The following is a 27766-nucleotide window of genomic DNA, read 5'->3' as shown; positions in this document are numbered from 1 at the left end:
AAAAAAGTAATTTATAATTCAGAAATATTATAATAATACCTGTGAATATTATTATGATTAGAATTGTTTATTTCCCCTTTGTTTAAAGATGTATTTAGTGAAATGGAAGAGTCTTAGAGAAGCCTGAACATAAGAAGTCTTTGAGAAGCTGGAACATATTCACAGGTCGAGGTTGTAACTGTTTTACTTACTAGAAAAGAAGAAAAAAAATTGTAACTATGCGATTAGTGTTTCTTTCAAAAACTATGTAATGATTGGAAAAAAGAAAAGAAATATAGAAAAAGATTTAACTACTTGAAACCATATATTAATTATTGCTTCTATCATTTGTTCAAGTTGAAAGCACCATTCTGTTCGTCTACCCTATCTGAGTTTTACTAAACTTGTGTAATTTAAGATGAACTATGAAGCCCTTGTATCTTAAATTCTAGTTTCCTAACATTGAAATACTATCACCATATCTTATTTCCATAACCAAGCACATAATTTATCTATTTTCAAATTTTATTTCCAAAACCACGCACATAAAGTGATATACTAACAATTATTAAACTAAAGTTACTGAAAGAGTCTACATGAAATCATGTATGGACATAGCAATTCCCACCCGGAGACTTTAGATTGAAAGCATTTACACTAGAAATCGCCTCTATATTTCATTGAATCAATCAAATATATGTAGGATAAAACTCTATTCTGTTGTACGTACAACAACATATTAGAATATTGACAATTTGTTTTCATTACATTAAATGGCCACTGGAAGTTGTATTGTATACCCATTACAGTCCACGAGGAAGATCAATGGTTCTCTCTCCAACCAGTGTTTCATCCGAGCCATGACTGGATATAATAAAAAGTACAAATCAGCGAAAATTCAGGTATAGAAAGTTATGACAATGAAATGAAATTAAACATCAGATATTTACCTAAGATAACTCAAAGCTGACATTCGGTAGAGACAGGTAAAGACCAAGACATGCAACCCGATTGTATAGAAGAATGCAAAAGTTCGGGCATACCTGCAAAGCATAATATTTTATCAAATGGCCTATGCTCATAACATTATACCTACGTAATTCAATTTTTGTTTTTTTTGAATAGCATGCTCGATGTGTTCCAGACATAGTTAAAAGTTGAAACAATATCTGGAGACCCATAAACAACAAAATTTACATTTGGAAGAATGTGTCAATGAATTGCAAGAATGTTTTTGAAAAACAAAAGTAAAAAGAATTCCCCCATAATTTAATACAAATACCAAACTGATCAACACATCATTTAAATAGGAGAAAGCAGAAACACAAGTGTATCTAAAATAAGGCAGAAGCATACTTGTTACCAAGAAGAAATCGTCCACTGCTGAGTGTGATTCTGTCTCTAAATCCCAACTCCTTGTATCTTTGATCTCTTTCCTAATTACACATATGACAGATAAATCAGCGAATTACAGCAATTGAGTGATATTTGATACGTATCATACCAATTGCCTCCTTATTTGGCTTTCACCCAACTCCCTGCTCTGCTCTACTCTCTCCATGTAAGGTAAAGTGGGCGACGAGAGGGGGTATTTAAACAGAAGAATTCCCCATCAAGACAGCCCCCAATACCAGTTTTCTATTGATTTGACAGGAGCTACGGACATGTATATATATTGACGAATGGAAGTCCAGTCTTTCTCTATAGAAATAGAGTACAGAGGTATAAATATAATACTAGAGTACAGAGGTATAAATTCTCATTCACTTTATGTCGGGTTTCATTTCAATACTTTTCTCTCTCCACACTTTCCATCACATGACAGCCATCGTTTCCAGAGCTGATAACTATTTATATTAGTGTTTTGCAATCTCATTAGTAAGACACTGAAGACCATGTACTTTAGATAGAAGTTATTTTGCAAACACAAACTTTGTCAAGACTAGCTATCAATGACATCCTCGGTCTTAAAATAGATAGAACATTCTCATCAAGATCATAATGAATGACTTTAGGTATCTTGGAAATATATATAGACCTCAAAATGCGGCACTAAATATTTTATTAAAAAAATTAATGTGACACAAAATACAAGCTTAAAAAGATGTGTGCTTATAAAAATAAAACTTCATTTGGTATAACTATATTATGTGAAGAAAATGGCTCACCTTTTTTGAGAATGCAGCAAAAGGATTTATATCATCCTCGTATATCTTCTTGTATTTAGATTCAACATCTGATGCGAAACCACTTTCAAGATCTTCTGCATACTGAGCATAAAATCACAAACAATATCTCCAAGATTAAAACTAGATTATAGAGTACAAATTTTTTGGAAGAAAAAGCATGATGTTATAATAAAGATAATTTACAACACCTTTTTAGAACCCCTGGAAACCACTTTCTCAACATTATAGTCTTGGACGTAACGAATCTTCCCGTATAGTTTAACATTGTCTGCTTTGCTCTTTTCCAGTTCCGCAGTTAATAATCCAATCTTCTCCTTCAACTGCCTTATTTCCTATTAAATGTGAAAATTTCACCCATGTCAACCATCATATTAAAATATAAAATTTGATGGAAATAATGTAAAATAGAAAGGAATAAGAAATGAGCATACTAAACCAATATTAACTAAAAATATACCTCTTCTGTCTCTCTCAAACGGGTCCTAAATCGATCTCTCTGACTACATATTACTTTAAGCATTGAGCTCTGATCTTGATCTAAGGCATGCCTTTGATCCATATTTTGATGCTGCGAAAGCAATATAATCTTAAATTCAAATGTAACATAATATGCAGAATAAAATTTTCAATGTGTAAAATTTGCTACAAAACTATCTGGTACAAGAATAAAATTATCAATGCTTCCCAAGATCATCAAATCAATGATACCACATTTCTTCAGTTGTTGAAATTATGGTATTTGGTTTCTACTGAAGAATATGCTTCACAAATAAGTAAAGCATGGTATGAAAAGCATATTGGAAAAAGGAATTCACCTCAGTCACCTCACTCCGGTTAGCCTCTGATAGATCCCAGTCATCAAGGAAAGTTCCTTTATGATCTTTGGAACTGGAACTATATCCCTGTGTAAAAAGAGTAGCTAGGTGATTAATAAAATAAAAAGATTCACGTTCATCTTCTATTTGTGATTAATATGGTAATGAGGATTCAACAGTAATTGTTTCAAACCTTGGATATATCATCTTCCAACTTTTGTATCAGTTTTTGTTGTTCATTAACCTTAGCTGAAAGTTCTGCTACCTTCTGTTCGGCTGTTTCGAGTGAAGATGTTTTTTCAGAAAGTTTGACCTGAAAATGGTAGAACTACATTTGAAAAACAATAGATATAATAATACTAACAGATCATATCCGGCCGCGGCCGGGAACAGTCTTAGAAAGCAAATAACATGATTTTCGATCCAAAAACATGGTCAATAGACAAAGTATATGCGCACTAATATAGTCCACAGCTTCTTGGGAAGCTACACCAAATATAGTCAGAATTATGTGAGTTGGTTGATTCTACTCATCATTAGTTTCTTTAAAATATTGTGGTCGGCATCAGATGCCTCATTGCTATAAATCCATGCTCATACCTTCAACTGTGTTAGTTCGTGTTCCATTTTTCGGTTCTTATCAAGAAGAAGAGATTCCATCTGGCTCATCTCCTCCCCACTTGTGGCCGCTTCCCAGTCTTCAGCCTCAATTGAATTATAACCCACTGCCTGAATATATGACCGTGAGTTAGATGGATAGTACATTGCTTGATACCCAAAACAAGAGGTTACATAAAAGGCCATTTGAAACTGACAGTATAATCACCTGCAAAATTTTTACTTTCTTACGCAAATCATCAACTACTTTTTCTGTTGGCCTTGTCTGAAGCTCTTTCTTCATTGCCACAATAGAAGCCTCCTATATCAAGAGAAAGTATGATGGAAAAAAGTTAGCGCACAACACATCTTAAACACAGCACACACACAAGTACTGAGACTAGAAGTCACAAGCAGACTACATTATAACTGTTTACTTTATTTTTTATTATAGTTACAACAGACCTTACTTCCGATTAGGACATTAGACACCAAATGCACAAGAAGAAGCACTGTCGTACTATTTTGCATCTCAATTATGGGAAATAAACAAATTCTCATGAGTGAAGAAGTAAAAATTCACGAAGATTCCCAATGCTAAAATCCCAAAACGAATAGAGATAATATGAAGGGGATGGTTAGGAAATATTCGTCTAGAAAAATGCTTTAATAATTTCCTGAACAGGGAAATGAAAAATTATGTGCACATGTAAATGGATTTATATGCTTTCTATATAATTGGTTTTATGTTGGGGAGACCAGCCATAGAAACTTCATACTTGCTATGAAGACAGATGGAGTTATATTGGGAGTTCAAAAGACCTACACGTAGACTTCATTGATTTGGAAAAGACGTATGACAAAGTATCTCCAGAGGTATTATGGAAGGTTCTACCATAGAAAAGAGTTCCGGCTACTTACGTTCAAGTGATCAAATATATGTGTAAGTGGGCCATGACTGGTGTGAGAGCATAAGGTACAACAGTCCAAACAAAACCTAAAATATATGGGATCAAAATTTTCGGGTATTCACAATCCTTGTTTCAAACATCAGTAGAAACTATTGACTTGAATATTTTTCTAATAAGAAAATATAACAGTCCTTTTCAAAGAATGATCAGATCAAAATAGATGAAGGAAAATAAAGAGGCAGGACTTAATATAATGTACTGAAATATCTGATGAATTTAGTCTCAACAAGTACTTTAGAAAACAGAAACCTCACCTTTTCATTGAGCATTGCAGTAAATTTCTTCACATCATTAATGTGTTCTTCACGTTCATTTGATAAGGTTGTTTCAATATTGTGTAGCTCCATGTTCAATTCAGAGATTAACTTCTCTTTGGCAATTAAAGAATTTTCAAGTGCATTATTTGAGTCTAAATTATCACTGCAAAAACGCATAGAGTAATATAAGACTATTACCCAATTAAAGACGAAACAAAAAAAATAAAAAGATTTGGGCGGTATTAATGAGAAGTGTGCATATATAGATAGGAAGACAGATGGACAGAAACAAGTTGACTAGCCTCTTACCACTGAAAAATTCATGTAAATGGTGTGTTCATCATAAAGAATGGAGAGATTCAGGAAGATATAGGATTCAAACTAGGGGAATGAAATCATGCGAGGAGAACAATAGATGGTCTCAATAATAAGAGTTGGTCATGTAGAGTCTAGTCCAATAAACAATGTAGTAAAATACCAGTTGAAACTAAGAGAAAACATTGAGAAAGAGCTTATCTAAATGACCTTTTCAAAAACTTGGTTTTCAGTAATACACCAAGTGGAAACATGCTTTTATTGTTGTTGTGCTGTGTATATGTGCTCATAACAAAAAATTAGCTTGATCTCATTTGGAGCTTAGAACCCATCCAGTACATAACTTAGCTGACAATACTTCAACAAGAAACGAAAGATTGATAACTAGGGGTACCTAAATAATTACTTATCTTTTCAGGCAATATCAATATCTGCTGAGGTATTTCAGAACCAGCACTAGGAACTTCACTTGGTTTGAATAAAAGTAGGTAACTGATGGCACATATTATACTAGTTATATTGCTCAATTCAATATAAAAGTATTTCAGCAAGCCAATCCCATAAATTGGGACTCAGATTCTTTACAACAATTATCTTTGGTAGGAAAACAAGAAAGAAACTTTGGAGGCAATACAGATTAGAATATGAATTAAAAGAATGCTACAGATTGATAATACGGTTATAATTAATTCTTAAACTCAACATAATGTTTCTTTTCATGAAAATTGGAAGATAAAATGAATCATTTTCGTTTTAGAAATCACAATGTGCTATACAGCTATAGCCTATAGCTGCAAGTCATTTGTGTTGTGTTTACTTTGGGTGACATTATAATTTATTCAAAAAGCAAAAAGACAAGGACTAACTTACCTCTTCTTATTTTCAGAATCTTCATTTGCTGTTTGTAACTGAGATCGAAGTACCCCCTGCATGCATAACAAAGCATCCACAGAAGTAGAACAAACATCAAAGCAGAATATGAAAGTCATGAGCAACTTGAGACAGGATTATTTATTTCACTCAATCAGCGGGACAAACACAAGTAATATTGATTTTACAGCAGTCGATAATAACTTTTCTATATATTACTACTTCTATTTTTGTTGCTTTTTATATAAGACCCTTTTAACTTATTCACAAAAATTAAGAAACATGGTTAATTTAGTTAGTGACATTAAATTTGTTAAAAAAAATTATATTATATTTTCAAAATTAACCTTTAAATTATTGGTACTCGCTATCTCCCTCTTTGAACCTTTTGTATTGGTATTCATCACCCGCCTCTTCCCTCAATCATCATAAGAGAGAGGATGAAGTAATTAAAGGTATTTTGGTATTAAAAAAAAAAATAACTAATACAAGAGACAATTGGAAGGAGTCTTATAAAAAGTGACAAACAATTTTTCAAAAGCTTTCCTATAATTAAAAATATGGAGATGGCCATATCTTATAATCCTATTGCTTATGTCTATGGGTCAGAAGAATAACATTATCACCCGATACAAAACAATACAGATAAAGGGATAAGTAGTAAAGATTTAGAATATGTGTATTTAAAAGGGTCTTATATAATAAGATGTTTTTGAAATCAAATAGAAGTTTTGGAATCAACCTTCTCTCTCTCCAAACCAAGAAGCATTGTTTGTGCTCGTTCAACTTCATCCATCAGCAGATTGGCCTCTGCTTGCTTAGCTGCCCTCTCTTCCTCTGAAATTACCATATTAACATGAGATCATTGTCAATATAGAATATTCTTTGTGATTCATAATTTCAAAATGAAGAAAGAGAAGGCATAGTGCTTAAGTCAGACTGCAATTGTAATATAAACAATTGATGTTACAGATTCAAGCCCATAAGTGTATGCCCAGATTTTAAAACTATTTGATTACCAGACTGAGCACGGAGTTCAAACAACTGGTTTTGTGCAAGCTCATGTAATTTCTTCATATTTGAAACACTTTCTTTGGCACTCTGCAGCTGGTCCTGTAGTAATTGTTCCCTGCAAACAATAAACGAATCAATAGTCTTGGTAAGCAATAAAAGGTAGAGAAGGATGATTCCAATACTGTAGTAAATGTGTAAAACTAGTCCAGCAAACAATAATATCTAAATTCAATGTTCTTGTGCAGTAACCAAGAAGATACCTTTCTTTTAAAATTTCTAATGTTTTCTGGTTCTCTTCTGCTAGGTTGCGATGCTTAATCTCCACAATTTCTTTTACTTTCTCTTCCATCTGATAGTTTAAATTTCAAATAGAAATCAGTGGCTTAATATCTAGAAATGAAACAGAGATTATGATATTATGCAATAGTGTACACCATAACTTAAGTATTAACAACCTGTTGTTCTAATTGCCTACTTCGCTCTTCAAGTCTTCGTATTGTGGCCTGCTGATTCTTCAAGTGAGTTGCCTCTGTTCTAAATTCCTCAAGCTCAACTTTCATTTTCCGGTTCTCGGATTCTAGCTCAGACATCTTGAGATCTTGCTCCTATACAAAGAAATATATAAAAAATGAGGCAACTAGATTTCCATAAGCATGCAAGTAAATGTAAGCAGATGCACAGAAGTTCCATATATATAATGTGCAAACATGCCAAGTGGTAAACACTCGGAAACTAATACAAGGAACCTAAACAGGTGTCTATAATCCTGTAAAGCCCACTCGCATCTAGCCATTAGCTCAAATATGTAGATAACCTAAACAAATAGAGGACAGTTTATGTTTAGGAAAAAGACATCATAAGACTTGAGAAACTTAAATTTCCTAGATCACTTTTAGGATGACATCAAGTTCGCACAATGTATAAGATATATCAGGTAGTTTTAGTGGAACTGTATAGATGTGGCTGGCAAGGTGTTGGCGCAAGAATAGAAATTGCACAACATTAGCAGCTGCAAGAAGCTAAGACATGTGGCACTGTAGACGCCTATTAAGCAGTGATTCTTGTGACGGTTATATGGAATTTGATGGTCACATCCATTACACATCTAGATGGTACACGAATCATATTAATGAATGTTGGCATTCATTAATATGATCATCAATAAATCTCCCTCCATTACACTTATATGCAGTACACCAATACAAGCATCAAGTTTTTAAATGTACTATAATGAACATGAATATACACAAAAGTTGAAAACAAAAAAATGCATTAAAATTGACAGGTATATTTTTATTGCAAGTATGTGTCATGGAGAATTTTATGTAGCGCTGGAACTCACAGCAACTGAAGCAAGAGCTGGATAAGGATCTGGGGCTTCATACAACTTTTGGTAGATGTTAAGGAAGGCATTTTCTCCAAACTTTGCTCTTTTTGTAAGATTATCAACCTCTTCCTGGTACCCCTTAAGCAATGCATTAAACAAACTTGACTTATCCTCAGGTGAAGCTTTCTTGAAATCTGTATACAGCATAGTTTGTGATCTTTCAGGCATATTAAGTAGCCCAAACAAAAACAGAAGTGGAGAGTGCATGGAAGAACAGCCCAGATATGATAACCATATGGTTCCAAATTTTTATACTTAGATGTTTGTAAGTGGGATTGAGTGATTGACAATGTATCCCTCATGTGTCTATTTTAGCCATGAATTAGAAATAATAGTGAAAGGATGCATACTTCTAGTACTCTCGGCAAGCTTCCGCCTATTTTTCTGACTGTTTTCCTGGTTTTCTGCAATTCGAAGCCCTTGTTCATCTAGCACAGATTTCTCCTTCTCTAAGTCAAAATCTGAAAAGGAGAAAATAAATTATTGCACCCATAATCTTTCCCTTCTGCTATTGTTAGTACAGAAACACTCGTTCAAATAATTAGACCATTTATCAAACCAGGTTCAAAAATTACATAAAAAACAAAAATTTGGCATTGCATATTTATATTTACTTCTATTCGAAAAAAGAACAGCATATAGTATTCTCAATTTAGGCAATAAAGGGACATCAAAGAAAAACAATTAGTTCAAATTTCATAGCCTACCGATCACGTGCCTATTACCGTCCTTCTAATACTATCTTTGAATAGAAAAACTTGAATGGGGTGGGGGGAATTACTCAAGCATTCAAAAAAGCAAGTTATTCTTGAATGAAATTTGTTTGGATCAAATTTCAACATTTCAAACAAAAATCAAGTCATGCACACTATATTTCATAAAATAAAAATTTTTAAAAAATAAATAAAAAAAAAAGCATGCCATTTTTTATATTTTTTTACAGGGTTACTAATTCCATTCATTTCAATCAAATTCTGTCTAGTTCTAAAGTTAAATTGTTCCAAATACAATACAAATGCAATTCATCCATTTTCCCTTTATTTATTCAAAAATCTACCAAGATCTGCATAATGCAGATTTGTCCCAAATAAGAACAAATTATACTCCATTTGGCTCACAAATTAGTGCAATTAAGCTTGATCATGGTTCTTAAAGGATCCAATAATATTATTAAACAAAACTGAGAACTCGTGCCTGGAATTACAGTGCAATTGAGTATTGAAAACTTTGATTATTCTTTAACCGAGCTATAATAAACCGAAGCAAAAGAAAAACTCTAGAAATTGGTAGATTGTAGAGAAAAATGAATTGAATCGGACCTTTCCAGAAAGCGGAGACGACGGAGATCGGAGAGTTGGTTTTGTCTCTCTCCGATCCAGTTGGCGGAGACTCCATTTGTGTGAGAGATGATGAAGTTTTGTTGAAGAAATTGATTGAATTGAAGTTTGAATAAATCGCTATAAGCTTTCACCAAACCAAACGGAAACAACCGTAACTTCTGATGAAGAAATAGATCAACCGAATCGTCATTTCTAGGAGTAGTTACTATATGCACCCCCTCCGTTTTACTTTTACTCATTCCTTTCTAATTCTTAAAATAAATACTTAATTCTTGTTGACAATTGTTTTTTAGTTTAATTGTTCCGTAAAAATTATTTACACGTGTATTTAATAATGATGTATTGTCATGTTATTTAATAAACGTGACACATCTGTTATGTTGATATATTATTGAACACATGTATAAAATAATTTTATACCGACAATACATATAAATTAAATTCTTGTTTTTTTTTCTAAAAAAATAAATTTTTGCTGGAACATTATTTGTGTCAGCAGAAATAAGGAGACGAAATGGGACATATATCTACTACTAATTTATTAAAGTCAATTACCACCAAAATTACTAATTTATCATTATTACTTTTAAGCACATTACAAGTTTTATATGTTTCATGGTAATTTCACTTAAAAAAATATAAAAAAATATAGAAAGAAAATAAGATATTTATTAATATTAAAAAAAAAAAAAAAGTAACTAATGAATCTGTCCATTATTTTCTCCAACAGTTTTGAGATATTTTGGTTATGAATTTTTGTATGAATATACATACTTTGCTATACATTATGGAATATTTTGGCTATTAGGTTTTGTATGATTATTAGTAGGCAAATATTTTTGCAATGTTTTTTTTTGTTATGACTGCATTATGTGTTGTTTTAATTCTTTTAAAAAGAAAGTATAGAAATTTTGACCTGAAAAATATAAAATTTGACCTAATTTTGTCCGAAAAATATAGAAATTTCATTAATATTTGATATTCATGGATCTTCGCGGGTATCGTGGGGATCTGTGGGATGGAGACAAATATTCCCCCGTGGAGAGAGGGATGGAGGCAAAAACTTCCCCGCAGATACTTCGGGGCGGGGAACGAGGAAGCTTCCTCCGCACATTCCCCGTCCCGTTGACATCCCTAATAACTACTACTAATATATTAAAGTCGATTACCCCCAAAGTCACTTATTTATCCTTATTACTTTTAACCACGTTTCAAGTTTTATATACTTCATTGTAATTTTATTAAAAAAATATAAAAAAATTATATAGAAAGAATATAAGATAAATACAATAAAAATATGATATGCTTAAAAATAAGAACATAAACAAATTATAGAAATAGAAACATAAATAATATTTCTCATAAAAAACAATATTTACCACTAATTTTTAATAATAATATAATGAAGTTATTATAAAAAATATAATAATAAAATTTTTTTATAAGAATAATAAAGTTTTTTTTAGCAATATAATAATAAAGTTATTATAAAAAAAATATAATAAAGTTAATTACTATCAAATTTACTAAATTATCCTAAATATTCCTAATCAATTTTCTAATACAAGGAACATTACAACCCATAGTCTTAGAAGCCCATTACGACCCCCGCTGCATATCCTTTTCCTTTCCAGGTCTGAAGCGATACATCTTACCTGCATGTCAAAAAAGGGGGCAAAGTCAACACAGGAAAATAACCTATTAAAACAACCAGCAATAATTTATTAATTGTCACTATAAGGAATGATTTCATAGAGAGATTGAAAAATATTTAACTTTTAACTTCAATGCAATAGTTATCATCTAAAGGAGTGTTGCAGTTACTTAAGTAACTTCATTTAGGCACACAAGTATACCAAACTTTATAAATAAGTCAAACTTTATAAATAATTAAGTCAATCTTAAAAGATTTGATTTAAAACAAGACCGAAAATCATCCAAAGTCAAATTAAAATTGAATTTTGATTTCACAGCATTCAAATCCAGAATTTCTTCAAAACTTTCCATATATATATCACAGATTTTTGTTGAAATCAAATAATTAAAATCCCACAAAATATTAATGAAAAATCCTTTTACGTAATTTAAAATTCAGCGACATTGGCCACCCAAATCACAATATCAGTCAGCAAGATCCAAAAAAAATTGTCATCTACCAAATTAGCCAATGTTTCAAGTTAATCAGGAAACAAATTTATTTCACTTACGCATCCAATTATTATTATAAATATATGAATGAACAAAACTTGAGTGCGCAGGAAGCAAAAAACCAAAACTTGAGTCATGTACATATATAGAGATCATACATGAATGGACAATGGACAATTGGAATTCAGATTAATAACCCATACGCCATACACACTAGCTAATTACGTGAAATTATGTTCCTTAATACAATAATGTATGGTTCACAAAATTTTGGGAAAACAACCGAAGTCCCAAAAACAGATTAAATATGGATAAAACACAAACAAAATTATAATTAATCCCAATGAAAAACTCTTTTATGAGGTTTGAAGGATGAGGAAGGGGGGTGTGCGGTGAAAATAGTGGTTAGGATAGGAGAGCATATACAACAAACATAGAGGATCGAAGTTATAACAGAAAAAGTTTTGGTCTATAAATATGGTTCCCTTCCCAAGTTAAATTTCAATTCAGTGTTGCTATTGCTTCATCTCTTAATTGATTCTCTTCTTTCAAATCTTATTGCTTCATCTCTTAATTGATTCTCTTCTTTCAAATCTTCATCCCACCACTGCTTCATTTCTCCTAACCAATCCCCCATCCTTCTAATCTCTTCAACCCCACGCACAAACATAAATAATTCCCCAATAAAGATTAAAAGTTTATCACGAAATTCAACTTTCATAATCATTTAATCATCTCTACATATAACATTAAACTTGGAACAGTTTTTCCCTAACCTAAGAAAAGAATTCAAGTTTAATAATCAAAAGTCAATGGAACCTTTAGCCGGTGAAGGAGTGAGATCATACAAGCAGTGAATCTCAGCACCAATACGACAACAAGTCAGACCGTCCTGCCTCTAGTGGTTGAACTTGGACCGTCACCGTCATCGTACTTGGGGTTTTCTTTTTTTTTTTGGAACTTTACACTGTCGGTGCATATAAATTAAATTATAATTTTAATTAATGAATGTATTAACACGTGTACTATTATAACTGAAAAAGGTACCGTACGTATGTTTTGCCCGTTGTCATATAGCAAGAGCAAAAAAATAAAAAAAATAGAAAAAAAAAATCAAATAAAAAAATAGAAGTTTGAAGAAAATGTCATTGCATGAGAATGAGTCTGATGGCGCTAGAAAGGGTGATTCGTTTGGTAAACAGTTAGGGTATGGTGCTTTAGTTGGATTGTTTGTATTGGTAGCTATAGTTATATATATTTTGTATATAAAATATTTGGACCGTCGTGCACGTGATGCCGCTCAACGAGAACGTGATGCCGCTCAACGAGAACGTGATGCGGCTGAAGAAGCGACTAAACGAGCACGTTATGAGGCTCAACGAGATAGGGTAACTGTGTCTACATATGACACATCTCACCCTTCTCAATTTGATCAAACTGAATGTGCAGTGTGTTTGGAAGATTTTACAAACACACAGACATGTCACAGTTTACCATGTGAACATATATATTGTGAGGATTGTATTTCCAAAGTCATATCAGAATGTGATACATGTCCTATTTGTAGAATAAAAATTTTAAACTAAAGGAGTATGTAATTAATGTATCTCTATCTCTATCTCTATATATTATATTTAGGAATCTCTATTAGAAATTTTTTAGGAAACTTTTACCAATCTATAATATCTATAATCTATAATATGAATAAAGTCAAACTTATTCTCCTTTCTCTCTCCTCTAGAATACTTGTCTCTCATGCATTTTTCTCTATGATTGATTTGATATTTAATACAATTATGAATTTTAATGTTTTTTTTTGTTACAATTTTAATGCTCATTTTCTCCTCAATTTGGAAAAGGAAAACTGTATACATTAAGGATTTTGACTCCACTATTATTTTGGTGCATTAATACCTGCAAATGAAAATGGAATGTAACAAGAACTCTGTCCTCTCCACACGCCTAAAAGAACCGTTATCCTCCTCGCGTCTTCTCCTTTCTCTCGCCACTGTCTGCTTTATGCCGTATTCATCCTGAAACTTTCGTCCTCCTCACGCGTCCCAACGCTTACGCCGTAGTCCTCCACGCATCTTCTCCCTTATCACGCCGTCGTCCGCCTTGCGCCGTTATCGTTCTCAGATTTTACGTGATGAAATTTTCCATACAAATTCTTTGTTATTGTGATTGCTCTGCTTTCTTTCGATTTCATTTTTATTTGATTTTTATTTAATACTATGTTCAATTGAACAGGTGAGAGATTTGCCAGATTTGTGGGAGGTTTTTTTTTCCTTTCCAGATCCGCTATATTACGCGAAAGCTTGAGTCACGAAAATTCACTAAGCCGTAGAAAATAATATTTTATTTTTGAAGGCTATTATATTATAAATTTCGCATATTAGATTTTTTTTATAATTTTATAATTTTTTCAAACTACACAAATTATTATCAAATATTTAAATCATTTATTAAAAAATTAATGCTTTTTATTAAAATAACACTATAGTTCACTAAAAGTTTTTATTTTTTTACGGTAACATTTAATTCTTTATTTGTTTGAGGTTATTGATTTATTATTTTTTTCAATAAATTATTAGCATTCAATTGATTCCATTTTTATGAGATTATTTGCTCTTTTTATGGAAAACTTTATGATACAGCCTTTAATTGTTAACTATTTGCAAAACTTTAGGGATAGTGCCTTTAATTGTTAGTAGCATCATAGTATTATATATATACATCACATTTTCATTCGAAAAACATGTAGCATATACTTTTTCTCAATATAATGATAGTATTATTTTTTATTTGTTTGAACATCAATTTATTGTTTGAATAGTTATTTTTTTCTTTTGTTTCACTCTTACTCATTCATTTAATTTGTTATTTTTTCCCAATTTTACAGATTTTTTCTATGATTATTTCTTTCATTTGATTATTTGATCTTTTCAGGTTTTGAGGTTTCTTTTCAGTTTATTGTTTGAATAGTTTTTTTTTTTTTTGTTTCACTCTAACTCTTTTCTTTAATTTGTTATTTTTTCCCATTTTACAGGTTTTTTCTATGACTATTTCTTTCTTTTGATTATTTGATCTTTTCAAGTTTGAGGTTTCTTACTATTTGTATATTGGAATCAAAGTTTATTTTTTTATCATTACTTTTTGTGTTTTGTTTTTACAACCGGTATCTGGTCCATTGGACAACCTATTTTATTTTTCAACAGGATCTAATCTTCAATTTTGATGAAACTTTGGAGGATAAAAAAAAAAGACAAAACTGCATTAACTTGTGCCCAGAACCACATATGGGGTGCAACATTTTCTTTTTCTGGGACATATTTTTAATCTGATTATATATTTGGCAGTCCGCACTCTTCAAGCTTTCCTATGTTATTTTATATTTAATTGTAAAACTACTGTATTTTACTTTGTCAAAAAAAAAAAAAGAAGAACAAGTTATTGCATTTTTATATTCGTTGTTTGAAATATATTTATTTGTGATTCGATTTGTGGCTTTGAATTTTTTTTATTTCTTAATTATTTGATATTTTAGTTTTCAAACTCTTCCATCAATTGAAGAATGATAGACAACTTGATGTTTTCTTATGTAAGCTTAATTGAAATCGTAAGCTTACACAAGATATATTATATATAAAAATTATTCCATCAATTGAAGAATGATAGACAATTTTGGCACGGGCACAAATTGTTTATTTTGTACTTCGGATAGATATTTGTATTTTTATTTTACATAATTAATTTTATAATATAATATATATTTTAATTATACAAATTACGTTTTGATTAGAATCTTCTAATTTATTTTATTTTTTACAAAAGTAAAACTAAAAAAATTCATTAATAACCAATTTCAATAATGCATATCGGAACATCATAATATTGAAAAATAGCAATAAATATAGTCACCCACTCACCCCTACCAGAGCCACTACATGGACTTTCTTTCTTAAAAACTCAACCGAATAGTTGTAAAAATAACAGAGTAAACTACTTCAGGATAAACTCTTCTAATTGAACTTTGCAAAATTAGCTTATTCAAAACTTGGCAAAAGACCATAAACGATTTAAACTCTCTCTACACCAAATTCAAATTAAAATATAAAATAATAAATAATTTTTTTAATTAATAGAAATGAACCGAATGTATATATATTCAGTAACATATATATAAGTTTATTATTATTTTTTATAGATATATAAGTTTGATAGATATATAAGTTTATTATAATTTATGAATTTGTGAAAAATCAATTTATTTTTATTACTTTCAACATAAAAGGTTATACTGATTAATAGTTTTTAACTTAATTTCCGAGACAATTGTTAGTGCTTTAATATTTGTTTCCTTATCAATTTATTTGTAATTAATTTGGTACAATAATTTTGGGAAAATTTGGTACAATGATTTGGTTCATAGTAGTTACTTTTTTACCATAAAAAAAAGGAAGCAAAATATATGAATTTTTAATATTGGGATTCGATTAAGTATAATATAAGAATTGTTATTATATGCTTTAATATGACATTATGACAACAAATAAATAAGGTCATCCACATACTTATATTTATTAAAAAAAAAGGACAAATAAACACTCAGGAATTATTTTGCCTTTTGTTTTAATGTTTTGTTTATAGAATGAATCACTCTTTTATGTCTATTATGATAGAAATAAATGAGAAAGATTTCAATACTGAAACACATTGAGAAAATTGAGATACTGTTGGCACACCAGTTTGCAAAGGCGAAATATAAAAAACCAGACTCGTGATTTGTGGAGGCATCAGAAAGATAGTCTAATATCAATGTTGGATGATAATCCCACCCTAGTGTTTTGGACACTTTATTGTGAGGAAGGGGAATTCAGGAAACGGGTTTGATATGGATATTGATAATCAAGGGAGATGTGACTCCTAAGTTTATAAGCTGACCTCAAGTTTGCTTGGTGGCATATCAAGATTGTTATTATCACAATAAATAAATGTCACAGATTTAATAATTCCTAATTATTTATTATCTGCAACACATGGAGCATTAAAAAGCTTAACATAAAAAAGGCTAAGCATTTGTTTACCAACTCATTCACTGCAATAAACTGTTCCTCGGTGACCTGACGGTGCCAACCCTGATAGAATAGAAAGGTCCAGCAGAAGCTTTCTTACCCCAGAAAAAGAAAAAATAAATTATTAAATTATCAGTGTTATCTGAATAAAGCTACTAACCGAATGCATATGCTCCCTTATACATTCAACAAATCCACTACCACCAATTCCCTCTGCATCAGACTCAATCAAAGCTGCAAAGCCAACCACGTAGTCATATTTTGGCTAATTTTTCTGACTGCTAATGAAGAGTAATTTTTCTAGTAACAAACAAGAATTATTTGCTCCTCGAGTATTAGCGAGAAAGATAAGTTTTACTAAAAAAAGATACCAAGTATTGTTCCATATTCCAACGGCAGAATCTGATACCGTTAAAATCTCAGGCTCTACCACGGATGAAGGAAAAAGTGACATAGGGTTTTGACCCCTTCCAATTGCATCTTGCAGCTTATCAAGAACCTACCCCTCTCTCCAAATAAAGAAGGCTTAATTAATAAAATGGTCCCTTAAAGATATTTTTGGTTTCAGATCGGTCTTAAAGAAAAAAAGGTCCAAATAGGTCCCTTAAAGACATATCCGTTAATCAGTTTGGTCCCTAAAAAGAGGTCTAAATAGGACCAAACTGATTAATGGATATGTCTTTAAGGGACCTATTCGGACCTTTTTTTCTTTAAGGGATCTATTTAGACCTTTTTTTCTTTAAGGGACCAATATGAAACCAAAAATATCTTTAAGGGACCATTTTATTAATTAAGCCAATAAAGAACTACCAGTTTGTTTTCATTTATGCTACTTCATTTAGTATTAGTATAGAATAAAATGTAAAAAGTTATAAGCTATAAGCTCATAAACTACTTGAAATAACATCTCAAAAAACGCTATAAGCTGGTTAAAGAAGCTCGTTACCAAACACTTCACATTTTTATCAGACAAACTTATAAGCTAGTCCAATAAACTACAAGCTAACTTATTGGGCTTACCAAATACCAAATAGTGCCTGATGGGTATAAATCACGATGATCTATGATAGACCATATGCTGGACTGGTCCACCAAAACACTTCCTATTCATACTACCGTATAAGGCAAAGAAAAATTCAACTTTTGTTCCTGATTGGTCGGTCAACTGAATTTACTAATGTAGTTTGAAAATAATTCGAAAATTAAAAATATGCAAGAAATATAAATGAAATAGTGTAAATTGAAATGGTTGGAGGATGAGAATTGATGATGTTCTCTGTAAATTGAAAATCCTTGTCACAAACTTAAGGTGTTTTATTAAGAGTACCATGAATTTAAGGTGTTTTATTAAATAAATTTGTCAATACAATGATAGATTGCATTGTCCACCTAGCCCACTGATAACTCCGTTATTTAACACTAAAAATGACATAATTCAAGGGAGTTTAGAGGACCTTTTAATGAGTTTTTAAGCTTAGAATAAGTGAAATTCATGGTTTTGAAGAGTTGATTTATGTTGGAAGGAACAAGGAAAAGCTGTCAAAAAGTGTTGTTGAAGGCCTAAAAAAACTGTCAAAAGTGCTGCCGAAGGCCTTAAGTTGTCAAAAAAAACTATTGTTGTAGGCTCACGCTGGGGCGTGGCCATATCACGCGGGGCGTGGTAGTGTCACGTTGGGGGCATGGCAGATCTGACAAAATGAAAAGTATAAGTTGGAAACTCATTTTTTGGCCAAAGGTTATGAAATTTTGGATCAAAGTGGGTCTTTGGAGCTGAGTTCAAGCAATAAGAAGGTGGATCCAAGCAAGGAATAAAGTGTGAAAACACATTCAATTCCTCTTGTCATGAAGATTTCAATTCTTTTCATCCATGTAATTTCCTCTTTCACTATGTTTGCTAAATTCTTAGATTGAATTTCTAGGGGATTTTCGTTGTACTTTGTTTGAACCATGTGAACTTGATTGTATGCAATTGGATTATGATCTAGTTTCAATTGATTATTTCTTGCACTTAATGCTTCATATAATTTGACGAAATTGAGTGATGAACTTAATAGTTGATTTATCATGAGAATGAAAATTAGCTATGGACCTAGAAATGATTGAACAATTGATAATCACTTTAGAGATTTAAGTTTATTGATTGTGATTAAGGAATCAATGCTTGTGAAAACCTCACTTAAACACAAATTCACCCAAGAGATTGGGGGAGTTGTGATTAAGTGAGAGGATTATTATCCAAGAGATTAGAAATAATCATTTTATTGATTCAATCTTGAAACTAGTTGAGTAATTCATGAGTGTATAATATGATTCACAAAACAATTTACTATGAAATGAACCGAAGAGATCCAATCGCCCGCCAACCGTTCGATAAAATTCTAATATTAGTTTTCATCAAATTCTTATGAATAAAACCCTCCAAATGTTCTTTTATTTTCTTTTAAGCATTGGTTTAATTGTTTTGGTTCAAAGTTAAAGACAATTCTCATGGACACGATATCTTAACTACTAGTTGACGATAATGGTATACTTGCAGTTTATCTAACACCCACCGTACAGAAAAGCTCGTCAAAATAGATCTTCTAAATGTTAATAAAACTTCAAATCATAGTATTCTTTTTTAGCATCATTATATACCTTCATATATTATTCAGGTATTACATCAATTTGATCATAATCTGTATCAATATGTTGAGTTCTTTCAAAGAGGGTTGTGTATTGATAACCGTCTTGAGGCAATCTTCCACTACCAATGGGAGGACTCAATGTATTAGGTGCATCAAAATTACATAATAGAGAGTTCTTATAATAAAATAAAAAATTAGAATAGAGTTTTTAAGGTGTTTTATTAAATAAAGTTCTCAATACAATCATAAATTACAATGTCCACCCGGCCCACCATACAAAATAGCTCGTCGATACAGATATGTTAAATTTTCTTTAAAAATCAAGTCATAGCATTCTTTTTTAGCATCATTATATACCTTCATATATGCAGGATATAGATCAATTTGATTATAATTTGTATCAATATGTTGAAGTACTCCCATGAGAGCTGAATATTGAAATCCATCTTGAGGTAATCTCCCACTACCCATTGGGGGACTTACCGTATTAGGTGCAGCAAAAGTTTCACCGCCAAATCTAACCTTAGATGCTCCTGTACTTAAGTGTGTGAAAATATCTCTTGGCCAATATCCAACTTGTACTTCGGGGTTATTAACAATTAACCACCAATTACCTGTGGATTTATCCTACAAATATATTTAAGCAAATAAAATATAGTCAAATAAGTTATTAAGAAATTATATTAACCAAACATATAAAATAAAAATAGTTAAAAACAAAAACACATATTAACTCAACCAGTTGTTAATACTTTAGCTCGTCTATTAATTTATAATTATTTTCAACTAATTTAACTATCACTTTTTAAAGTTTGATATGTGTTTTGTGATATTCCTCAAAACATTTACCCGTTGAATTTTGAATTCAAGATGATATTTCTCTGATGCCCCAATAGGAGTAGTGGGATATTGGACAGATCCAAGAGAATATTCTTTGTCTTGAGTGACTTGGACGAAACCAACACACTTATTATCTGAACATCCAGGATTACCGCTACCAAATGCCTGTATGTTCATATCGAATTGAGTACAATCACAATATGTATTTATAAATAATTAGTTGAGACACTAAATTCATAGTCTTACCGTCCAAAGTGTAGTTAGTCGTAGTTGACTATCTCCATATATATCTGGACGAACCTAACATATCATAAAATGAGTATAAATAATAGATTAAGTGAGAGTTGTGCAAAAAAAATCGTGAATATATCGATGTAAAAGAGCATTTAACGAATGAAAGTTATTTCTCATTCGAATAACTATGTTATCATGACATTAACATAAAAACAAAGTTTGACATAGACCTAATGAAAAAATAACTTACCCCAAGTCCAGCGTGTATGCTATTAAGTTCAGATGGTGGACCACTTTCAACAATAACTGAAGATGTGCTATACTGGTAGGGGTTGACTGATAGATTATATCCACTTATCTTCGCGAATGCTCCATAAAATATCTGATTTTGGGTTGAATCGAGAGTAACGGTCTAAAGAATTCAAACAAATGAGATATTTAGAAGAGAAATGCTATTTGAGACAATAATTTTGTTGTATATTTTTAAGTGTAGAAGCTCTAAATATAAAAAACCAAATATATTGATTAAAATTATCCACTTACATGAAATTCCTTGGTACTTTGGGCATAATGTCGCAAATCTGCAATTGATAATTTCGAAGACGAATTATTGACAAATTGGTGTCTTTTTATCCTCTTGTAAATAGGAACTTTTCCTGCTGGGCATTCACGATCATAAGATGGTCTACTTTGCATGACATGCTTCGCGAATGTTGGATAAAGCTAGGGAACAAAATAAGGTTCAATTAAGTAAAATTGAAGCTATGATTCTTTAAAACATGAATAAATTACAATGAATAAAAGATTTATATTTGAACTTTAGTACAATAAAATGCAAAATATATTATTTGATTAAATATAATTAATTATATATCATGGTCTAATACTTCACCAAATAATAATTTTGTTTTCACATTACCATGACATGAATTAAACTTGTAAGTTGTTCAACTATGATACCTGAATTTTGTGATTTTTTAGCAAGGGATGTTGTAGGGCAGGTTGCTTGTAGATATCAACACACTTAAATTCATTGTCCACTTGACGCTGAATTTATTAACCAAAATTATAATCAAACAAAGAACATGTAAAACAAATTAAGAAGGCCAATAAGTCTTGAATTTTAATCCTAAAAAAATAAAAGAAAATAAGCAATAGACAATACCATAGTGCTATCTGATGCGGTAAAATGGTTTTGCTCTTTTAGTTGAGCTTTGCTTCTTGCATCAACTTTGCAACATGCTATGCACAAACTAAGAACTAGAAAATGAAATAACGCCATAAAGTTGTAGATGTTACTTTCAAGAATAGCAGATGATAACATGCAAGTATCTGAATACACACATATATACTTCAAAGTCAAATATACGTATTTAATGATATTAATCAATTTGGTCAAAATATATATATGTGACATGTACAGACTTACTCCCTCTTGTCGTTATTATATACAAAAAGATCAAATGTTTTTAGCTTAGATTTTCAACCAAAAACATATATGTGGCACGTACAAACTTACTTTTATTAAATCTTTTTGAATAAATGTGACATGTACAAACTTGAATGATGTGTTTAATTTGCTAAAAAAGAATAAAAAGGAAAATGAAATGACAACTCTAATTCTACCGTGTATTGTTTTATTTTACAATTGTTCCTAGGAGTGAACAAAATTGTGGTCAAGAGACTGGACAAAAATTGAAATTTTTATTCATTGCTGAATCATACGACAACTTTTTGTTCAAGTACAAACACTACAAGAAATTCAACTTATAGTGACAGCAAAGAGCGTAGTTAAATGACGGTTTACCATAGATATAGGCCAACAAATCTATATTCGTCGAGTGGTCTTGCTGACGCGATCAACTGAGATTCGACCCTTGTTTCTTCGATTCGTCCCTCAAAAAAATATCGGCAGACCTTTTTCGTAGACTATAGTCAACTATACCTACAAAAATATATATTGTCACTATATATTGCTAGTTGGTTTTAGACAAAAAGTTGTCTTATGGTTTAGCTAGGAACATAAATTTTAATTTTTGTCCGGTCTTTTACTTTCAACTTGTTCAATCTCAAGAACAACTTTAAAATCAAATATAATATAACTAAAATTGTCATGTCTAATAACTTATTTTAAAGGCTTAACTACATATTTGGTCTCTTACGTTTATTTTAGATTTCAATTTGGTCCCTTACGTTAATAAGTATCAATTTGGCCTCTTACATTTATTTTAGGTTTAGTCATTTCCGTTAGTTTTGTCACTAACACCGTTTGAACAGTACACGTGTCGATGTATCCAAGTGCCACGTGTTAGTCCACATATGCAAATTGGTTGTAACATGTGACAAAATTGGGGATGCAATGAATCTGGTCTTTTTGTATCGTTTTTTGATTGAGTAGTCTGATGGGTTCATCTGGTGTAGTTTCATATGGTGGAGGTCGAATTGCATGTTCTTATTTTCCCCCCTAATCAAGTTTAGAATCGTTTTGAATTTTGAATTATGTATAATTTTCCCTCCTGATTGAATTTCCTCTTATCCACTTGTCTATAAATTGGGGATGGGTAAGAGTTTCAATGCACAAATTGAGACCAACAGAGTATAGTTAGGGTTTTAGAGAGGTTAATGATTTTTACAATTCTATCTTATATCTTTGGTTGTAATTTCACAGATGGTTATATCTTTATTTACACATGTATTCTGCATATTGTGATTTGTTGATTATTGTTCATAGATGGTTATACCTTTATTGATTGTTGCTGAAGATGTGGAAAGTGATGCCCTTGCAATTCTTATCCTAAATTAGCTTCGCGCTGGAATCAAGGTTTGTTTTCCCTATCTGTAGCATATTAGTTGTAAGGTACTTTAAAATTTTGGATTCTTAGTTTTGCTTATTTGATTTGGTATTTGTTGCATGGTCTTACTCTTAGGTATGTGCCATCAAAGTCCATGGTTTTGGTGAAAATCGGAAATCTGGTCTCCAGGATCTTGTTGTTCTAACACGAGGTCAAGTAAGTTATCTATTCACAATAAGGCAACCGTGTATTCCCTCCAATCTTATAAACCGATTGATGATATGTTTTGTTTTTATCTATGCTCGGCTTATCACTGAAGACCTCGGCCACAATCTCAAGAAAGTGGATCTGGAAATGTTTGGCTCTTGCAAAAAGGTAACGATTTTGCTTAATTGTTAATTTTAATGCACGGTTGGGTTTTGGTACTCTTTATTGGTTAATGTTCATGAATTTTTGGTTTTGGTAAAGGATGCAGACTTTCCTTGAGTTATTTGGATTAGCTAAAATTAATTTTTCACTAATTCCTTAACATGTTTAGCATTATAATATGAGAATAGAAGGTCAAATCATGTAGACAACCTAAACTAAGTTTCTTATTCTTTTAGATTACAATTTCCAAAGATGACACTGTCATTCTTGACGGTGCCGGTGATAAGAAAGCTATCGAGGAAAGATGTGAGCAGGTTTGTTTGAATCTCCTATTCAATTTGATTTTACCATTTTCATATAGAAATAGGTCTGGTTTTTCATTGATGTTTCTTATGAAGTGTTTTATGTGATGGGTTTTGTTTACAGATTAGGTCGGCGGTTGAAAATAGTACTTCAGATTATGACAAGGAGAAATTGCAGGAAAGATTGGCCAAGATTTCTGGTGGTGTTAGGGATGGTAAGATTACTAAAATGGTCGTCGTTGAGCTTACTGATCATAGGTAAATGTTATTTATATTTATAGCGTAATCATCGCAAATTTTATTTTGCAGTATTATAATTGTTTTGTTTAATTTTGGTCATGGTTATGATAAACAGTGGTAAGTGTGAATGTGCTTTGTTTGGTGATTACGTTGACTGAACAAGAAAATGGGGAAAACTTGCAAAATTTAAATTTTTAGAGATAATGTATTATTATATTTGAATTAGTAACTTCTCAAATTTTCCACTGATTGAATTAGTTGTTGAGTGATCGTGTAGTTGTGTTTGTCTTTGATAAAGATGTTCAGAATTTGACTGTGGAGACTTGTCCTCTTTTGTTATCAATTGGATATGGATTGGTTAGTAATTTGGTTAAGGATAGCCAAATTTTTTGCACACCCCTAATGGTGGGTTGTGAAATCTTTATTTTTATGGTTATAGCTGTTCATATTTAAAGACATTGTATAATGTGTTTTGCAGGGAGAGAGCTCTTCCTTATATCCAGATGAGATGGAGTGCTTTTACGGTGATGCAACGAAGTTGGTGTTGTGAACATGTTCTTTGATGAGTTTATCCCAAATATTGATAACTTTGTTGGTATCTTGAATCTCTAATTTAAATCTGTTGTGTATTGTTTCATCATTTGATTTATCTGCTGATTATGGTATACTCAAACAGATTGAAACTCCAAATTATGAGTCTATCAAAGAGGAGTTGAGTGAAGGCCAAATTCTTTATTATTCTTTTTTTTTGGTCAAGAAAAGAACCTGCTGATGGTGATGTTGATTCAGGTCTTTCTTCCTAATTTGTTGATGGACGAGTGCGTAAAAATGTATTGTATTTTTTATATTAGTTTGTATCATTAATTTGTTTGAGTTAATGTCAATTTATGTCTTATTTATTTTTATGCAGGGTGTCATTTGCAAACCAAGTGAAACCAATTTAAATCTGTTGTGTATTGTTTCATCGTTTGATTTATCTGCTGATTATGGTATACTCAAACAAATTGAAACTCCAAATTATGAGTCTATCAAAGAGGAGTTGAGTGAAGGACAAATTCTTTATTATTCTTTTTTTTTTTTTTGGTCAAGAAATTCTTTATTATTCTTCCTGTGAATCTAAAGAACCTGCTGATGGTGATGTTGATTCAGGTCTTTCTTCCTAATTTGTTGATGGACGAGTGCGTAAAAATGTACTGTATTTTTTATATTAGTTTGTATCATTAATTTGTTTGAGTTAATATCAATTTATGTCTTATTTATTTTTATGCAGGGTGTCATTTGCAAACCAAGTGGACAATGGAGATAAGAGTAGAACTCCATTTCTAGGTCATTCTTGCTTCCAACGTGAAAGAAGAAACTCAAAGAATGGCATGTCAACCTATATTGAGAAGTTTGTTTATTCTAGGAAGAAAACCTGTGTTAAAAGAAAGCTTAGGTTTAGGTTTGATGATAATGGTGAAGATGCTATGAACAAGAGCAAAAAAAAAAAACATTTTAGTGAAAATAAATTTGTTAAGGAAGGAGTGTGAGAAGAAAAAAGAACTATCACATGAAAGTTGAGCATTTTAAACCTCAATTGCATGGCCTATAGTTTGGATTATATGCTGGTACACTCAACTTCAAATGATCTCCAATGCAGGAGGCATTTGTATATGATACAGGCAGCAATTGGTCTATTCCCAGCAAAGCCTAGATGTTTTGCAATACATCTAATGAGAAACTCTTGGTTCTCCTGTTGTTTCTCATTCAGTGACTTTTGTGGTTTATCCTCCACCTCAGCGGATTCCCTTTCCCTTTGGTTCATCCAGAGATTTATGTATGAACTCGGCGAGTTGATTTTGGAGCCAACGAATATCATAACAGAATTATATCTCAAAATTTTACCAGGGGAAAAACTATATTTTAACCGTACCTATTTTGAAACTATGTAAAGAAATTTGAAATTACATGACAGCCAAAAAACTGCATAACATAGCAACTGTTTTTTGTGGTGTTCTGTAAAGCTGCCAACCAGCCATCTTGGACCCGCTGGTGCTAGAAGAAAAACTACCAAGTCTCCCTTGGGGCCGATGAAAAAGAGAAAGAGAATTATCCGCTGCTCCAATACCTAACCAGTGCTCCCTAGCATTGATAGATAATATGGCAGCGTTGTGAATTGTTTCATTTTTTGCACACCTTATACCTCCTGCACATTCAATTAATGTATGACAAATATCTGAATCCCAAAAAAAAAAAAGAGTACCGAGAGTTGTATTTTTTTGGGGTAACATACACGTCTCTTCCACCCGCAGCTAAGATTCCCACATTGTCATCATATCCATGCATAAAACAGCACTAGAGCCGGTTGCAACACATCTATCAGTTCTTACATCCCACATCTTCACAGTGCTGTCATGGGATGCAGTTAGCACACGCTCACCAGAGAGCGTGCGTACACAGATGACCTACATGGTTTTCTAAATTAAGTTTCAATCATCCAATGTGTATATGTTTAAAAGATTCGTAACATGTATAAACTGTTCACTGCGGAACAAGACGAAATATTTTTAAAATAAAGAATACCGGGCCGTCATGGCCTTTAAGCTATTCTACAAGTTGAGTCATGTGCTTATCCCAAACCAAAACAGACTGATCATCAGAACCTGACACGACTTTTCCCCTGTCTGATGCAGACTCTGTAATTCTTTTGGGTATAGTATTTTGGGTTTACTGACATCAACCGTTTGTGATTTTGATAAAGTTGCCCTTACCATTATATTTTGTTAACTTAAACTAGAGTTTCTTTTCTTAGCATTTTTATTGCTTGGGAATCACCAACACTCTAGATATAGTATTATTTGGTATCCCTCTATAAAGGATTTATTATAAACATAAGAGTTAAAATTTCATGAAGCATGATATGATAATTGATATGTCTCTATATACTTGCAAAAGCTCTTCACCACATCCAAAATTACCATGTCTTGTAATTTTAATGAATATGATAATTCCAGAAATATATTTCAAAATTCATAAAGTAATATGAAGTGAAAAATAGAATTAACTTACAAATTGTTTGGATCCGACATTGTTCCTCTCTGCAATTGTTTCGATCATGTACCAAGCATCATAGTCAGGAAGTCCTAGCCCAGCCTTAATCAAGGCAAACAATCTCAGTATTTAACACAAAGATACAGCTCGAATTAAATTATATTATAGAAGATGATATAGAAATTCAAGCACATGAACAGCCAAAGCAATACCATGTGTGAAGCCAACACAACAAGCTGTGCAGTCGCTAGAGATGCGCAGTTGGCTGACCAGACCTGACAAAAGAAAACAAATTCATAAACAATATTTGTATGTTCAGCTTAGTTGAAATATTTGGATGCTTGTTCAGAAAGGAGAAAGCACGAGGGGAATCTG

General features: G+C 31.7%; 2 protein-coding genes and 2 long non-coding RNA genes across 28 annotated transcripts; 1 reads left to right on the top strand and 3 right to left on the bottom strand.

The window, feature by feature from the left end:
* Positions 1–630: 630 nt before the first annotated feature.
* Positions 631–9966, bottom strand: LOC123916513 (protein CASP). 2 transcript variants are annotated; one of them, XM_045967985.1, is made up of 19 exons: positions 9714–9966; positions 8745–8855; positions 8350–8528; positions 7463–7612; positions 7268–7356; positions 7013–7122; positions 6736–6830; positions 5994–6049; positions 4806–4971; positions 3810–3902; positions 3584–3712; positions 3177–3296; positions 2984–3070; positions 2626–2736; positions 2357–2500; positions 2148–2249; positions 1336–1415; positions 930–1022; positions 631–843 (listed from the first exon to the last, which is right to left on the bottom strand). In XM_045967985.1, the coding sequence occupies exons 1-19, from the start codon at positions 9787–9789 to the stop codon at positions 783–785; spliced, it is 2052 nt and encodes a 683-aa protein (XP_045823941.1). In that variant the 5' UTR covers positions 9790–9966; the 3' UTR covers positions 631–782. The 2 variants fall into 2 exon arrangements, with proteins under 2 accessions (XP_045823941.1, XP_045823942.1); XM_045967986.1 differs by lacking the exon at positions 631–843 and having other exon boundaries at positions 1336–1417; positions 2149–2249.
* Positions 9967–19603: 9637 nt separating this feature from the next.
* LOC123913596 lies at positions 19604–21940 on the bottom strand. The gene is made up of 8 exons (XM_045964385.1): positions 21824–21940; positions 21619–21705; positions 21202–21381; positions 20909–21070; positions 20671–20724; positions 20434–20589; positions 19942–20211; positions 19604–19759 (listed from the first exon to the last, which is right to left on the bottom strand). The coding sequence occupies exons 1-8, from the start codon at positions 21938–21940 to the stop codon at positions 19604–19606; spliced, it is 1182 nt and encodes a 393-aa protein (XP_045820341.1).
* Positions 21941–23038: 1098 nt separating this feature from the next.
* Positions 23039–27154, top strand: LOC123916514. Of its 24 annotated transcripts, none has more exons than XR_006812178.1 (11): positions 23040–23276; positions 23390–23479; positions 23586–23666; positions 23770–23825; positions 24056–24133; positions 24246–24379; positions 24840–24952; positions 25038–25179; positions 25272–25399; positions 25511–25551; positions 25632–27154. It is a non-coding gene; the product is annotated as an uncharacterized LOC123916514 (long non-coding RNA). The 24 variants fall into 24 exon arrangements; XR_006812180.1 differs by having other exon boundaries at positions 25038–25191; XR_006812182.1 differs by having other exon boundaries at positions 23041–23276; positions 25038–25150.
* Positions 26765–27766, bottom strand: LOC123916516. Its single transcript, XR_006812194.1, has 3 exons — positions 27604–27766; positions 27410–27493; positions 26765–26805 (listed from the first exon to the last, which is right to left on the bottom strand). It is a non-coding gene; the product is annotated as an uncharacterized LOC123916516 (long non-coding RNA).

Source organism: Trifolium pratense, linkage group LG3 (assembly GCF_020283565.1).
Source record: "Trifolium pratense cultivar HEN17-A07 linkage group LG3, ARS_RC_1.1, whole genome shotgun sequence".
NCBI lineage: Eukaryota > Viridiplantae > Streptophyta > Magnoliopsida > Fabales > Fabaceae > Trifolium > Trifolium pratense.
Note: the sequence above shows the minus strand (reverse complement) of the source record. Positions and strands in the feature narration are given on the sequence as shown.

Bases quoted from the DNA above. Each gene is read 5' to 3' on its own strand.
- LOC123916513 (XM_045967985.1), bottom strand. From the start codon at position 9,789: ATGGAGTCTCCGCCAACTGGATCGGAGAGAGACAAAACCAACTCTCCG. The intron at 3,903-4,805 runs GTGAGGTTTCTG...CTCTTGATATAG, and splicing joins CTGCAATGCTCAATGAAAAG to GAGGCTTCTATTGTGGCAAT. The intron at 3,297-3,583 runs GTATGAGCATGG...TACCATTTTCAG, and splicing joins ACGAACTAACACAGTTGAAG to GTCAAACTTTCTGAAAAAAC.
- LOC123913596 (XM_045964385.1), bottom strand. From the start codon at position 21,940: ATGGCGTTATTTCATTTTCTAGTTCTTAGTTTGTGCATAGCATGTTGC. The intron at 21,382-21,618 runs GTATCATAGTTG...TTTGTTCCCTAG, and splicing joins TAAAAAATCACAAAATTCAG to CTTTATCCAACATTCGCGAA. The intron at 21,071-21,201 runs GTAAGTGGATAA...TGAATTCTTTAG, and splicing joins AAAGTACCAAGGAATTTCAT to ACCGTTACTCTCGATTCAAC.